This window comes from Entelurus aequoreus, linkage group LG25, assembly GCF_033978785.1.
Source record: "Entelurus aequoreus isolate RoL-2023_Sb linkage group LG25, RoL_Eaeq_v1.1, whole genome shotgun sequence".
In the NCBI taxonomy this organism is placed as follows: domain Eukaryota; kingdom Metazoa; phylum Chordata; class Actinopteri; order Syngnathiformes; family Syngnathidae; genus Entelurus; species Entelurus aequoreus.
Window position 1 is genome coordinate 9,678,190 of NC_084755.1, and position 17,109 is coordinate 9,695,298.

Genomic DNA, 17,109 nt, shown 5'->3' on the forward strand with positions numbered 1-17,109 from the left:
CTTATCTTTATTGCCGACCTCAAGATCCATTTAAACATATAAAAACAGAATACAATACATTAAAAAACAAAACAATAAAACATACATTAAAAACAAAACAATAAAACATAAAAAATAATAAAAACATAAAACCCAAATTAAAAAGCACATGTGATTTCTTAGTTGTTGTTTTTTTTTATAAATCTGCAATAAATTCTAAAAAATTACTTTTTCACTTTGTATTTATGGGGTATTGTGTGTAGAATTTTGAGGACAAAAAAAACCCCTGTATTTATTCTATTTTAAAGTGAAACGCTGTGAATACGAGAGAGAGAGGTGAGACCACACAAGTGTAAGTAAGGAACACTAAAGCGAGACAATGAGCGTTGGAGACATGAAAGTGAAAGCGAAACAACACAGATTAAAGAGATCCCTTTCAAATTAAAAGTCGATATCCTTAAAATTAGGGATGTCCGATAATGGCTATTTGGCGATATTCCGATATTGTCCAACTCTTAATTGCCGATACTGATAAATACAGTCGTGGAATTAACACATTATTATGCCTAATTTGGACAACCAGGTATGGTGACGATTAGAGATGTCTGATAATATCGGCCTGCCGATATTATCGGCCGATAAATGCTTTAAAATTTAATATCGGAAATTATCGGTATCGTTTTTTTTATCATCGGTATCGTTTTCAACATAAAAAACACAAGATGCACTTACAATTAGTGCACCAACCCCAAAAACCTCCCTCCCCCATTTACACTCATTCACACAAAAGGGTTGTTTCTTTCTGTTATTAATATTCTGCTTCCTACATTATATATCAATATATATATCAATACAGTCTGCAAGGGATACAGTCCGTAAGCACACATGATTGTGCGTGCTGCTGGTCCACTAATAGTACTAACCTTTAACAGTTAATTTTACTCATTTTCATTAATTACTAGTTTCTATGTAACTGTTTTTATATTGTTTTACTTTCTTTTTTATTCAAGAAAATGTTTTTAATTTAGTTATCTTATTATTATTTTTAAAAAGTACCTTATCTTCACCATACATGGTTGTCCAAATTAGGCATAATAATGTGTTAATTCCACGACTGCATATATCGGTTGATATCGGTATCGGTAATTAAAGAGTTGGACAATATCGGAATATCGGCAAAAAGCCGTTATCGGACATCCCTAATCACTGCACATCTTAATGGCAGCTACACTTTCCATCTTAAAAAATATAAATACATTATTTGGGAATGTCCGGCGAGCCAGATTGAAAAGTTTAACATGTGGCCACCGGGCCTTAATTTGCCTAAGTCTAAATTTTCAACCTTTTTTGAGCCAAGGCACATTTTTTTCATAAAAAAATACAGAGGCACACCACTAGCAGAAAAAGTTAAAAAAAAAAGAATCTCCACCAGGTTGTCTTGCCTTATTTTGAGTTTGTTGTTGTTTCCTGTGTGTAGTGCTTTACTTCCTGTCTTGCGCTGTTATTTTGGTGACTTTTCCTGTTTGGTTCTCCTGTAGCAGCTTCACGCCTTCCTTTGAGTGCTATAGCCCGCACCTGCTTTGTTTTGGCAATCAAGACTACGTACGCTATCCTTCTTTGTGGGGACATTGTTGATTGTCATGCCATGCACGGGATGTGCTTTGTGGACGCCGTCTTTGCTCCACACGCTGTAAGTTTTTGCTGTCGTCCAGCATTCTGTTTTTGTTGACTTTGTAGCCAGTTCAGTTTTACTTTTGTTTTACATAGCCATCCCTAAGCTTCAGTGCCTTTTCCTATTTTTAGTTTAAGCTTTACATATCTTTGTACCTGCACGCTGTCTCCTGCTGTGCTCTGCATATTGGGATCACGACAAACCATCCTTGACGCGTTCCCACTTCTACAAAGCAATGAACTACCTGCTGCCACCTACTGGTATGGAGTATTACAAGATTAGCCTGCCAAGCTCTACACAGCACAGGCACTAGGCCATGGGTCGGCAACCCAAAATGTTGAAAGAGCCATATTGGACCAAAAATACAAAAACAAATCTGTCTGGAGCCGCAAAAAATTAAAAGCCATATTACATACAGATAGTGTGTCAAGAGATATACATTTAAAGGACTTAAAGGAAACTAAATGACCTCAAATATAGCTACAAATGAGGCATAATGATGCAATATGTACATATAGCTAGCCTAAATAGCATGTTAGCATCGATTAGCTAGCATTAATGCAGTAACCAAATATGTCTGATTAGCACTCCACACAAGTCAATAACATCAACAAAACTCACCTTTGTGCCTTCACGCACAACGTTAACAGTTGGGTGGACAAAATGAGACAGAAAAAGAAGTGGCATAAAACATGTCCTAGAAAGCCGGAGAAAGTTATACATGGAAACAAACTAAGGTGAGTTCAAGGACCGCCAAAATTAGTAGGACAAAACGGCGCTCGCCAAATACTCGAATCAGTGAAGCATGTTTAATATAAACAGTGTGTTATAACAATTAGTGTCATGTTTGTCCTCCTACAGAAACCATATTAAAACAAAAAATATATTTTTTCCCCTCATCTTTTTCCATTTTTCATACATTTTTGAAAAAGCTCCAGAGAGCCACTAGGGCGGCGCTAAAGAGCTGCATGCGGCTCTAGAGCCGCGGGTTGCCGACCCCTGCACTAGACAACGGCACATTATTAGGATTATTGATTTGCAACAAATATTTTTTGGACCAATTAGGTGAAGTTGCATAATTTCCCACGGCACACCAGACAATATCTCACGGCACACTAGTGTGCCGCGGCACAGTGGTTGAAAATCACTGCTATACAGGACTGATTAATGTTTCGTAATCAATCGGAAATAAAATGCATTGCTGAAATGCGCAAAAAGTGTTACCAATCACGCATTGTAGTGGATTTATATGGGTGTAATTTAAAATGATGTATGGTGCTTGGACATGTATTATAATGTCCACAAAGCTCAATGAGCAGGAGCTGTGTTGTGTGCGACCGGGTGTTGACTTTCTGTGTTGGTTGTAGTGCCGGAAGCACTTGACCAGTGGCTGTATTTTGGACAGCACTTGTCTAAATAATAATAATAATTATTATTATACCACCCCTGAGTCACTTTTACACTCTTTTAATCCAATATATATTTCTGCCTGAGGCTGAGCCAATCAGAGGCCATGATACTGAACAGCGTGATCTGATTGGTTTGTTCTCATCTAGTGGCCACTTTAATGTTTACTTCATTTAGCAATTGCTAAAGTGAACCTGTGCAGTATTTGAAAATAATAGCAGCACTCACTCAGGTATTTCTGCTCTACTGCCGCTAGAGGGAGCTGTTGCGTGTGAACAGTTGCAATTCCACAGGTCAAAACAAAGCCACAGTAAACATTTTGTTTGTACAGTCGTGTTTAAAAGTTGACATACACTTGTAAAGAACATAATGTCATGGCTGTCTTGAGTTTCCAATCATTTCTACAACTCTTATTTTTTTTGTAATAGAGTGATTGGAGCACATACTTGTTTTTTTTTTATGACTTTATTATGGGTCTACTGAAAATGTGACCAAAGTTCTGTGGTTTGTTTTCATCTGACCACAGAACTTTCCTCCAGACGGTCTTATCTTTGTCCATGTGATGTCAGATGAAACAACAATTGAGCTGTTTGGCCACAATACCCAGCAATATGTTTGGAGGAGAAAAGGTGAGGCCTTTAATCCCAGGAACAACATCCCTACCGTCAAGCATGGTGGTGGTAGTATTATGCTCTGGGCCTGTTTTGCTGCCAATGGAACTGGTGCTTTACAGAGAGTAAATGGGACAATGAAAAAGGAGGATTACCTCCAAATTCTTCAGCCCGGAGGTTGGGTCTTGGGCGCAGTTGGGTGTTTCAACAGGACAATGACCCCAAACACACGTCAAAAGTGGTAAAGGAATGGCTAAATCAGGCTAGAATGATGGTTTCAGAAGGGCCTTCCCAAAGTCCTGACTTAAAACGTGTGGACAATGCTGAAGAAACAAGTCCATGTCAGAAAACCAACACATTTAGCAAAAAACATTCATGAAGTTTGGTTCTTTTATGAATTCATTATGGGTCTACTGAAAATGTGAGCAAATCTGCTGGGTCAAAAGTATACATACAGAAATGTTAATATTTGCTTACATGCCTGGTTGAATTTTTGACCACTCCTCTTGACAAAATTGGTGCAGTTCAGCGAAATGTGTTGGTTTTCTGACATGGACTTGTTTCTTCAGCATTGTCCACACGTTTAAGTCAGGGACTTTGGGAAGGCCATTCTAAAACCTTCATTCTAGCCTGATTTAGCCATTCCTTTACCACTTTTGACGTGTGTTTGGGGGGTCATTGTCCTGTTGGAACACCAACCAAGACCCAACCTCCGGGCTGATGATTTTAGGTTGTCCTGAAGAATTTGGAGGTAATCCTCCTTTTTCATTGTCCCATTTACTCTCTGTAAAGCCCCAGTTCCATTGGCAGCAAAACAGGCCCAGAGCATAATACTACCACCACCATGCTTGATGGTAGGAATGTTGTTCCTGGGATTAAAGGCCTCACCTTTTCTCCTCCAAACATATTGCTGGGTATTGTGGCCAAATACCTCAATTTCTGTGTATGTTTTTAAATCTACAAACCCCGTTTCCATATGAGTTGGGAAATTGTGTTAGATGTAAATATAAACGGAATACAATGATTTGCAAATCTTTTTCAACCCATATTCAGTTGAATATGCTACAAAAACAACATATTTGATGTTCAAACTGATAAACTTTTTTTTTTTTTACAAATAATCATTAACTTTAGAATTTGATGCCAGCAACACGTGACAAAGAAGTTGGGAAAGGTGGCAATAAATACTGATAAAGTTGAGGAATGCTCATCAAAACACTTATTTGGAACATCCCACAGGTGAACAGGCAAATTGGGAACAGGTGGGTGCCATGATTGGGTATAAAAGCAGCTTCCATGAAATGCTCAGTCATTCACAAACAAGGATGGGGCGAGGGTCACCACTTTGTCAACAAATGCGTGAGCAAATTGTTGAACAGTTTAAGAAAAACCTTTCTCAACCAGCTATTGCAAGGAATTTAGGGATTTCGCCATCTACGGTCCGTAATATCATCAAAGGGTTCAGAGAATCTGGAGAAATCACTGCACGTAAGCAGCTAAGCCCAAGACCTTCGATCCCTCAGGCTGTACTGCATCAACAAGTGAACGGAAGAAACAACAACGCCACTCCAGTCGTGCTTGTGAAACTCGTAAACAGAAAATCTAAAATGGCATTGCTGAGACAGGGAAAGAAGCTGAAGGGAACAAATGTGTACATGAATGAGCATCTCACAAAACGCAATGCTGGAATCGCCAAGAAAGCACGCGACTTGAGAAAGCAGGGAAAAATCCAGGGAACTTGGAGCACCAACTGTAAAATCTACATCAAGCTGAATGGAGATCCAGAAGCAAGAGTAATTGTTGTCCATGACATCAAGGACCTGGACAATGTTTAAAGTTTACACAGCTACCAAAACAACAATGATAATGGACTCTGACAGAAAACAAGCACCTAAATTCAGCATCGGCACTACTATGTTCCAAGGGACGACTAAACAAGAGGACCTACATTCAGGATTGCATCCACCTACACTTATTGAGATTATTGAAACAACATCAAAGTTTGTTGAACAAGAAAATATGGAACTAAAAAATTTCTGCAACAAAGATCACAAAAACCAGGATTTGGAAAATGATATAGATCCAGATACAAATTTTTTCTCCCACATCAGTAATAGTTGTTTTTATTATACAGATGATCAATATAATAGCAACATTACATGCGATAACAAATTGTCAATTATTCATTTTAATAGCAGAAGCTTGTATGCAAACTACAACAACATTAAGAACTTTTTGGAACACATCAACGAACCATTCAAAGTGATTGCTGTCACAGAAACATGGATTGATGATAAAAAAAGGAATAGATTTTGATCTGGAGGGATATGAACTAAACTACATCAACAGAACCAACAAAAATGGAGGAGGAGTAGCTGTGTACGTGATGAAGAACCTGAACTACAAAGTGGTAAAAAACATGTCATTTGCTATAGATAATATCTTAGAATGTATAACCATTGAAATATGTCAGGAAAAAAGCAAAAACATTTTCATCAGTTGTATATATAGATCACCTAAGTCAAGTATAGAAACATTTGAAGAATGGATCAAGGCTACTTACATGGATAATGGTCAAAGAATAATGTTCTTATGTGGTGACTTTAATATTGACTTATTGAACCCTAACAAGCAAAAGTCTATCACAATGTACAGCATCAGTCTATATCCTAAAATCACAAGGCCAAGTAGAATCACAGCACACTGTGCCACGCTTATTGATAATATTTTTACCAATGAGTTTGACAATAACACTACAAGTGGTCTACTTATAAGCGACGTTAGTGATCATCTGCCAGTTTTTACAATATATGATGGACACTACAAGAAGAACATGGAAGACAAAAGGACATTTCGAAGACTGTGCACAGAGAAGAGGATGACTGCTTTCAAAATTGAGCTACAAAAGCAAGATTGGGACAATGTGTACAATGAAAAAGAGGTTGATGAAGCATATGAACATTCCTTAAACAAGTTCATAATACTTTATGACAAACATTGTCCATGGATACAACTTAGTAATAAACAGAGAAAGAATAATCAACCATGGATGACAAAAGGATTAAAAAATGCTTGTAAGAAGAAGAATACACTATATAGAGAATTTATAGCACAAAGAACTATAGAGGCAGAAATTAAGTACAAAAAGTATAAAAACAAGTTAACAGACATACTACGATCATGTAGAAAAGAATATTACAGTGAATTGTTGGACAGGAACAAAAATAATATGAGAGCAACATGGGGCATCCTCAATAGCATTATTAAAAATGGAACTAAGAGGGACTACCCTCAATACTTTTTAGATGGAAATAAAAACAATGACAACATAAAGGAAGTAGTTGAAAGCTTCAATAATTATTTTGTAAATATTGGACCAAAATTGGAAGAAAGGATTCCAGACCCAGTTCCAATTGAGGACTATAATGATACCATAGAGCGAAATCCCAACTCCATGTTCCTCAGTAATGTGACACAGGAGGAAATAGTTACAATCGTGAAAAAATGTAAATCTAAGACTTCAACTGATTGTAATGGAATTGATATGGAAACGATAAAAAAGGTTATAGAAGAGATCTCAGGACCATTAATGTATATTAGTAACCTATCATTTCAAACAGGTACATTCCCAAACAAAATGAAAATAGCTAAAGTTGCACCAATTTATAAGACTGGAGACAAACATCAATTTACAAATTAGAGACCTGTTTCTTTACTTCCACAATTTTCTAAAATCATTGAAAAACTGTTCAATAACAGATTAGAAAGTTTCATAAATAAAAATAGAATACTCGAAGAGAACCAATATGGATACAGAGCTAATGTCTCAACTTCAATGGCTTTAATTGAAATTACAGAAGAAATTACCAATGCAATAGATAGTAAAAAATGTGCGGCAGCGGTTTTTATGGATCTAACTAAAGCATTTGACACAATTAATCACAATATTTTAATCAAAAAACTAGAACGATATGGCATCAGAGGGTTAGTCTTAAACTGGATAAGAAGTTATCTAACGAACAGGAAACAATACGTGAAGCTAGGCGAACACACGTCTACAACGCTAAATATATCCTGTGGTGTACCTCAGGGATCAATACTAGGACCTAAATTATTCAATCTCTATATAAATGACATTTGTAAAGTTACAAAAGATTTAAAGTTAGTATTATTTGCGGATGATACAACAGCGTTTTGTTCAGGAGAGAACACACAGGAGATAATACAAATAATAACAGAAGAAATTAACAAATTAAAAAGATGGGTTGACAAAAACAGACTATCGTTGAATCTTAGTAAAACTAAAATAATGCTATTTGGTAATAGTAGAAGAGAAAGTCAAACACAAATACAAATAGACGGAATAGAAATTGAAAGAGTAAACGAAACCAAATGTCTAGGTATAATGATTGATGATAAATTGAACTGGAAATCTCACGTAAAAAATATACAACATAAAGTAGCAAGAAACACGTCAATAATGAATAAAGCAAAACATGTTCTAGACAAAAAATCACTTCATATTCTATACTGCTCACTAGTGTTACCATATCTGAGCTACTGTGTAGAAATATGGGGAAATAATTACAAAAGTACACTTCATTCATTAACGGTGTTACAAAAAAGATCAGTTAGAATAATACATAATGTTGGATATAGAGAACATACAAATCCTTTATTTATTGAATCAAAGATACTGAAATTCCACGACATAGTGAATTTGCAAACAGCTAAAATTATGCACAAAGCAAACTATAACCTGCTACCCAAGAATATACAACAATTCTTCTCAAAAAAAGAGGAGAAATATAATCTTAGAGAAAAATGTAATTTAAAACATTTGTTTGCACGTACAACACTTAAGACCTTCAGTATATCAGTATGTGGAATTAAATTATGGAATGGATTAAGCAAAGCAATCAAACAATGTACTAATATGATCCACTTCAAGAAACTCTTCAAACTTAAAGTGTTTACAAAGTACAAAGAAGAAGAACCATGACAAACATTCTCAATTTATTTCATCCATCCATTCATTCATTCTTAAAGTAATCTTACTTATCTCATCATATGAAATATGACTTTCTTCACCAATTATTATTATTATTAAATTCTTACTATTATTTATTTATTTATTCATATTGTGATTACTTATGGAGTTTATTGTGAAAAAATTGTGAACAGGAAGTGAACAAAAAGTTTTGCAACTGTTATGTAAAGAAAAGGGGTAGGATTAAATAAGCTCTGCTTCTTCCTACTCCTTTTTGAACATGTTGAAAAGAAACTGGAAATTGTGATGTATCATGTTGTATGCTTGCATGTTCGAAATAAACTCAAACTCAAACTCAAGTGACATCAGTGTGTAAGGGATATCACCACATGGGCTCAAGAACACTTCAGAAACCCACTGTCAGTAACTACAGTTGGTCGCTACATCTGTAAGTGCAAGTTAAAACTCTCCTATGCAAGGCGAAAACCGTTTATCAACAACACCCAGAAACGCCGTCGGCTTCGCTGGGCCTGAGCTCATCTAAGATGGACTGATGCAAAGTGGAAAAGTGTTCTGTGGTCTGACGAGTCCACATTTCAAATTGTTTTTGGAAACTGTGGACGTCGTGTCCTCCGGACCAAAGAGGAAAAGAACCATCCGGATTGTTGTAGGCGCAAAGTTCAAAAGCCAGCATCTGTGATGGTATGGGGGTGTATTAGTGCCCAAGAAATGGGTAACTTACACATTTGTGAAGGCGCCATTAATGCTGAAAGGTACATACAGGTTTTGAAGCAACATATGTTGCCATCCAAGGAACGTTACCATGGACGCCCCTGCTTATTTCAGCAAGACAATGCCAAGCCATGTGTAACATCGTGGCTTCATAGTAAAAGAGTGTGGGTACTAGACTGGCCTGCCTGTAGTCCAGACCTGTCTCCCATTGAAAATGTGTGGTGCATTATGAAGCCTAAAATAGCACAACGGAGACCCCCGGACTGTTGAACCACTTAAGCTGTACATCAAGCAAGAATGGGAAAGAATTCCACCTGAGAAGCTTCAAAAATGTGTCTCCTCAGTTCCCAAACGTTTACTGAGTGTTGTTAAAAGGAAAGGCCATGTAACACAGTGGTGAACATGCCCTTTCCCAACTACTTTGGCACGTGTTGCAGCCATGAAATTCCGAGTTAATTATTATTTGCAAAAAAATAAATAAAGTTAAGAGTTTGAACATCAAATATGTTGTCTTTGTAGCATATTCAACTGAATATGGGTTAAAAAGGATTTGCAAATCATTGTATTCCGTTTACATTTACATCTAACACAATTTCCCAACTCATATGGAAACGGGGTTTGTAAATGCATTTGGCCATTAATTGTTGTTTACTTGCTTGCTTGTATACATTTTTTTTTTTGTGCCAGGGGTTGTAGTTGAAGGACGTCACACAGGAAGCCGCCTATACTTAAAGCCGTGAGGGCAATGCGGGCGGAAAGACGCATCTGCTACTCTCCTAGACCTCAGACCAGCATGTCTACCGTCTGCCTGAGTCTTCTTATTAGCACCTTGTGTTTTTTCTGCACAACTCAAGCTGCATCAGGTAAGACTGACCCATGCCTAAAGACTACAAACGTAAAAAAAAAAGTGAAATAACTGTTTGCCGGTTGTATCTACCCCCCCCACAGAGGACACCAACGGACTGGTGTGGAAACACACCGGCAAATCCGTGTCCATCCTGTGCAGAAGCAGACCCCCTGGTCCCGGCCTGGTCTTCATGTCTTTGCTCAAAGGGCTCAGGAAGGAGATCAATGTTCTCTTCAAGATGGGTGACAAAAACACGGTGGCTGAGAAGTACGCCGACAGACTGCAGGTGAAGGGAGACATCACCTCCATGGAGGTTGTCATCTCGAACCTGACAACTGAGGACACGGGGCCGTACTGGTGCGACTACAAGATGACCGCCAATTTTGAAACAAAGGCGCTGAATAGCAATGGCTCGGTGCTCCTGGTGGTGACAGGTGAGCCTCACCTCACACGCACTTCACACCTGCATCAACCAATAGAATGCTCACGGGTAGTGTTGTTCATTTTTAAGAAAAATAGCATAATTAGGGTTGTACGGTATACCGGTATTAGTATAGTACCGCGATACCAATGAATCATTTTCGGTACTATACCGCTTCTGAAACGTCTCCCCCCCCCCCCCCCCCCCCGTGCCCGCGTCAAAGTCAGAGGAGCACGTTCGGCAGCGCATGATTTTTAGTTTAGTTTATTATTATTTTTTCGGTCAGTGGTCAACAAAATAAACAAACAGTTTTAAATAAACAAACAGTTGTACATTCATAAATTGAAAATGTTGCAGACCGAAAGGGTTTAGGCTGAAGTTGAACACTTATTGCGCCTAACCCTATAAACCAGGGGTCACCAACGCGGTGCCCGCGGGCACCAGGTAGCCCGTAAGGACCAGATGAGTCGCCCGCTGGCCTGTTCTAAAAATAGCACAAATAGCAGCACTTACCAGTGAGCTGCCTCTAAATTGTATTTATTTACTAGCAAGCTGGTTTCGCTTTGCTCGACATTTTTAATAAGAGAGACAAAACTCAAATAGAATTTGAAAATCCAAGAAAATATTTTAAAGACTTGGTCTTCACTTGTTTAAATAAATTCATTTATTTTTTTACTTTGCTTTTAGAAAGACAATTTTAGAGAAAAAATACAACCTTAAAAATGATTTTAGGATTTTTAAACACATATACCTTTTTACCTTTTAAATTCCTTCCTCTTCTTTCTTGACAATTTAAATCAATGTTCAAGTATTATTTTTTTTTATTGTAAAGAATAATACATGTATTTTAATTTAATTCTTCATTTTAGCTTCTGTTTTTTCGATAAAGAATATTTGTGAAATATTTCTTCAAACTTATTATGATTAAAATTCAAAAAAATTATTCTGGCAAATCTAGAAAATCTGTAGAATCAAATTTAAATCTTATTTCAAAGTCTTTTTTTTTGTTTTGTTTTTTTTGTTCTGGAAAATCTAGAAGAAATAATGATTTGTCTTTGTTAGAAATATAGCTTGATCCAATTTGTTGTATATTCTAACAAAGTGCAGATTGGATTTTAACCTATTTAAAACATGTCATCAAAATTCTAAAATTAATCTTAATCAGGAAAAATAACTAATGATGTTCCATAAATTATTTTTTGAATTTTTTCAAAAAGATTCGAATTAGCTAGTTTTTCTCTTCTTTTTTTCGGTTGAATTTTGAATTTTAAAGAGTCGAAATTGAAGATAAACTATGTTTCAAAATTTAATTGTCTTTTTTTTCTCCTCTGTTTTCTCCTCTTTTAAACCGTTCAATTAAGTGTAAATATCATTAATTATTAATAATAACATAGAGTTAAAGGTAAATTGAGCAAATTGGCTTATTTCTGGCAATTTATTTAAGTGTGTATCAAACTGGTAGCCCTTCGCGTTAATCAGTACCCAAGAAGTAGCTCTTGGTTTCAAAAAGGTTGGTGACCCCTGCTATAAACAAAGTCAAATACAAGATGAGCTTCCAAAAATTATGAAATTTCCTTTGCACAATATATTATGAATACACCTTGTACACAACATAATATTCTGTTCAATTATATACACTGTAAAGGCATGTGAAATATCCTTGTACACGTGTTAGTTAAAACTTTGCACCAATTATATACACTACTGTTCAAAAGTTTGGGGTCACATTGAAATGTCCTTATTTTTGAAGGGAAAGCACTGTACTTTTCAATGAAGATAACTTTAAACTAGTCTTAACTTTAAAGAAATACACTCTATACATTGCTAATGTGGTAAATGACTATTCTAGCTGCAAATGTCTGGTTTTTGGTGCAATATCTACATAGGTGTATAGAGGCCCATTTCCAGCAACTATCACTCCAGTGTTCTAATGGTACAATGTGTTTGCTCATTGGCTCAGAAGGCTAATTGATGATTAGAAAACCCTTGTGCAATCATGTTCACACATCTGAAAACAGTTTAGCTCGTTACAGAAGCTACAAAACTGACCTTCCTTTGAGCAGATTGAGTTTCTGGAGCATCACATTTGTGGGGTCAATTAAACGCTCAAAATGGCCAGAAAAAGAGAACTTTCATCTGAAACTCGACAGTCTATTCTTGTTATTAGAAATGAAGGTTATTCCACAAAATTGTTTGGGTGACCCCAAACTTTTGAATGGTAGTGTACCATATACAAACAATTATACTTCCATTATTATTTATACCCCACATTTAGTTTTAATTAACATCGATCATAGGATTAACTACTGTGTTGATTCAAGAGTGATATATTTTTCCAAGACATTGGTCTTAAAGTGTTTTTTAAATGTGTGAATGGAACTGGAACATTTTAAGGAATGATCCAAGCTGTTCCACAGATGAACCCCCCCCCGACAGAAACACATCTACTTTTTAAGCTCCTTCTTATGTTTGCTTTCTGAAAGACAGCTGAACCTCTGAGGTCATAGGGACTCTCCCTAGGTTTGAACCTCTCCTGTAGACACCGAGGCAGCATGTGGTTATGAGCTTTGTACGTCACAATAGCAGAGTTGAGGTCAACAAGATCGTGCAGTTTTAATGTTTTTAATTTAATAAACAGAGCATTGGTATGGCCATGATAATCCGCATAATTTACAATTCTAATCGCTTTCTTTTGAAGCAAGAACATATAGTTGATGTTTGATTTGTAATTGTTACCCCAGATTTCAACACAATAGTTAAGATATGGGAGTACGAAAGAATTATATAGAGCCTTTTGATTTACAGAGTTTTTAATTTTATGTAACATAGCAATTATTTTTGCCATCTTTGTCTTGAGTATATTTATGTACAGTTTCCAATTTAATTTATCATCTATAAAGATTCCCCAAAATTTTGTTGAATACACCCTTTCTATCTCCATATCGTCAATTCTTATATGACACTGTATGTTATTTTTCCTATTTCCCAAAAATATATATTTTGTTTTATTTAGGTTGATTGATAGTTTATTGGCATCAAACCATTGCTTTAGTATGTGGAGTTCACTCTCTACAGTCTCTAGGAGCTGGCCAAGGTCTTGCCCAGAACATAAATAAAAAGATAATAAATAAAAACTAGAACAGCCAAATAGCTATAACTAGTATGCATATATCTAAAAAATAAATAAAATAAAGAATACAATTTAAAAAATATTTTAAAAAATAAATAAATAAAAAAGCTTTTTTTTTTTTAAAAAAAAAAGAAGGGTTTTTAAGCATATTTTAAAAGCATCCACAGTCTGTGGTGCCCTCAGGTGGTCAGGGGTCCCTCTGTAGTGTCCTGAGGTCAAACAGATTAAGAAGCCCTGCTATGTACAATGACCCTGCAGATGGAAATTAGCCTTTGGCTATAATCTGGCATTTTAACATTTTATATGTTCATTAATGTGCAATAATGTACTAAAACAAATGGGGACTTCCTATCAGGAGTTGTAATATACATCTATAAACAAGCTTATTGGTGTGTTTAGTGGGACAGACAAAAGGTAAGTTGGAGAAAATGTGTTAGTTTATAAATCAATGAATGTTTCTGTGCGGCCCGGTAGCAAATGTGACACTGATTGAAACAACTGCACCAAATAAGGGATATACTGTACAGTATAAAATGTTTGCATCACAAACAGATGAGCAGTGTGAGCCACCGGACAGGACTGTTCTCCTGGTGACCGCCGCCGTTTCAGCCGCCGTGCTGTTTGGTGTGCTCATCGCCTTCCTCCTGTGGATCATTCCCAAGGTGTGTGTCCGTCGCTCTTCGTTATTTACTCAACTGCAGAGAGTAACAAACACATTTTATGAGAGGCGACCTGTTTTATCATGTCTTGCTTCATTTCCCCCTCCCAATTCTCGCCTAATAACAAAAGAACGTCTTCAAAGTGCAAACTGTCAGGTTCAAACACTGACGACATCTATTAAACAAGACAAGAAGCAAGGAATTAAACAGAGACAGAATTAAATTTGGCTCAATTGAGGAGAAACGTCTGGGCTGTACTCTTGTACCGTGTCCCATCACGCTCTGACGAAAGATTGTACGCTTCCTCTTTTATTTGGACTTTCCCTGATTATATGGCAACAGCCGTTTCTAAGGGAGGGGGGTCGTAAACAGCCGCTGCCTTTGGTCACAAAACAGTTCAAAGAAAAGGTGCCTGGAGGGGGGGTCAGGTCCTGCTTCCTCTCCGCTTTGTAGATCTCGGGTCAAGACAAAATCTTCCTGTGGATTACAATACATCAAAGAAACCGACACCTTCATGTCGCTCCCCATCCTACACAGTGGAGTTTTACAAGCCTTTTAATTGGTAGTATCAAAGACAGCTTTTGTCTGCTCGCCGGGAACTCATTGGAACACAATCACAAAACGTAGATACCAATTATTCTGACACAAACCCCAAAACTTTCAACTTCTATTCAATTACATAGACTGCAAAGACGAGATATTTAATGTTCCAACTAGAAAATGTTATTTTTTTTTGCAAATATTAGCTCATTTGGAATTTGATGCCTGCCACATGTTTCAAAAAAAGCTGGCACAAGTGGCAAAAAAGACTGAGAAAGTTGAGGAATGCTCATCAAACACTTATTTGGAACATCCCACAGGTGAACAGGCTTAATTGGGAACAGGTGGGTGCCATGATTGGGTATGAAAGTAGATTCCATGAAAGAATCAATAAAGTACTATCTATCTATCTATCTATCTATCTATCTATCTATCTATCTATCTATCTATCTATCTATCTATCTATCTATCTATCTATCTATCTATCTATCTATCTATCTATCTATCTATCTATCTATCTATCTATCTATCTATCTATCTATCTATCTATCTATCTATCTATCTATCTATCTATCTATCTATCTATCTATCTATCTATCTATCTATCTATCTATCTATCTATCTATCTATCTATCTATCTATCTATCTATCTATCTATCTAAAAGCAGCTTCTACAGATGAAAACTAGCCTTCTGGCTAATTCTGGCTTTTTTAACCATGTGTAGTCGTGTGTTTTATGAAATTGCTTTGTCCCCTTTGAAATAAACTAATCTCTAATCTAATCTAATCTAATTCCATGAAATGCTCAGTCATTCACAAACAAGGATGGGGCAAGGGTTTAACCACTTTGTCAACAAATGACGTGAGCAAATTTTCGAACGGTTTAAGAACAACATTTCTCAACCAGCTACTGCAAGGAATTTCGGGGTTTCACCAACTACGGTCCGTAATATCATCAAAAGGTTCAGAGAATCTTGGAGAAATCACTGCACGTAAGCGATGAAATTACGGACCTTCCATCCCTCAGGCGGTACTGCATTAAAAAAAGCGACATCGGTGTGTAAAGGATATCACCACACGGGCTCAGGAACTCTTCAGAAAACCACTGTCAGTAGCTACAGTTGGTCGCTACATCTGTAAGTGCAAGTTAAAACTCTACAATGCAGAGCCGAAGCCATTTATCAACAACACCCAGAAAAAAAAAAAAGTGTTTCTCAGTTGGAACATTGAATATCTTGTCTTTGCAGTCTACTCAATTGAATATAAGTTGATTTGCAAATCATTGTATTCTGTTTTTATTTACCATTCACACAACGTACCAACTTCACCGGTTTTGTATAATTGTAAAATTCTCGTCCTCGTCAGATCAAGCAGTGGCACAACAAAATGGGGCTGAGGCACGTAGCCGGCAGTGAAGTTTATGAGGACATGCGAGCGGCACGCCGAGCTTGAAGACCTCCGCCTGCGGGTGCACCGCAGCTACAAAGTACAAAGACTTGCAGAGGCCCTCGCATGCTCTGCCGACTATGAACCAATCAGGTACATCTGTTGTGGAAGGACTCTTCGCTTTCACTTTGCTAATGCAGGATGAAATGATTCATTTAGTATCATTTCAAGTGTGCTGTGAGTTCGGGTATGTTTGCATGAACTCTTAATTACTGTTTAAAGACGTCCAGTGCGAGAGCTGTCACCAATGGTAACAACATGTTACAACCACCCCAATAAAAAATGTACAGTTGAATAAAGTCCTCTCTAAGAGTGTCTATCTTGAAGAGGATCACTTGTTTCCAGGCAGACATTAGATGACTTTGTATATATATATATATATATATATATATATATATATATATATATATATATATATATATATATATATATATATATATATATATATATATATATATATATATATATATATATATATATATATATATATATATATATATATATATATATATATATATATATATATAAGCCGTCCTAGTGGCTCTCTGGAGATTTTTCAAAAATGTATGAAGAATGGAAAAAGATGAGGGGAAAAAAAATCTATTTTTTTGTTTTAGTATGGTTTCTGTAGGAGGACAAACATGACACAAACCTCCCTAATTGTTATAAATCACA

General features: G+C 36.5%; 1 protein-coding gene across 2 annotated transcripts in view; it reads left to right on the forward strand.

Moving 5' to 3' along the window:
• Positions 1-16,789, forward strand: part of LOC133642719 (uncharacterized) — a 34,367-nt gene extending 17,578 nt beyond the window's left edge. For both annotated transcript variants that reach the window (XM_062037076.1, XM_062037077.1), the window contains exons 2-5: positions 10,079-10,254; positions 10,340-10,672; positions 14,342-14,451; positions 16,354-16,789. In XM_062037076.1, the coding sequence (XP_061893060.1) occupies positions 10,137-10,254; positions 10,340-10,672; positions 14,342-14,451; positions 16,354-16,440 (648 nt within the window). In that variant the 5' untranslated portion in view covers positions 10,079-10,136 and the 3' untranslated portion in view covers positions 16,441-16,789. The remainder of the gene's footprint in view (positions 1-10,078; positions 10,255-10,339; positions 10,673-14,341; positions 14,452-16,353) is intronic.
• Positions 16,790-17,109: the final 320 nt, after the last annotated feature.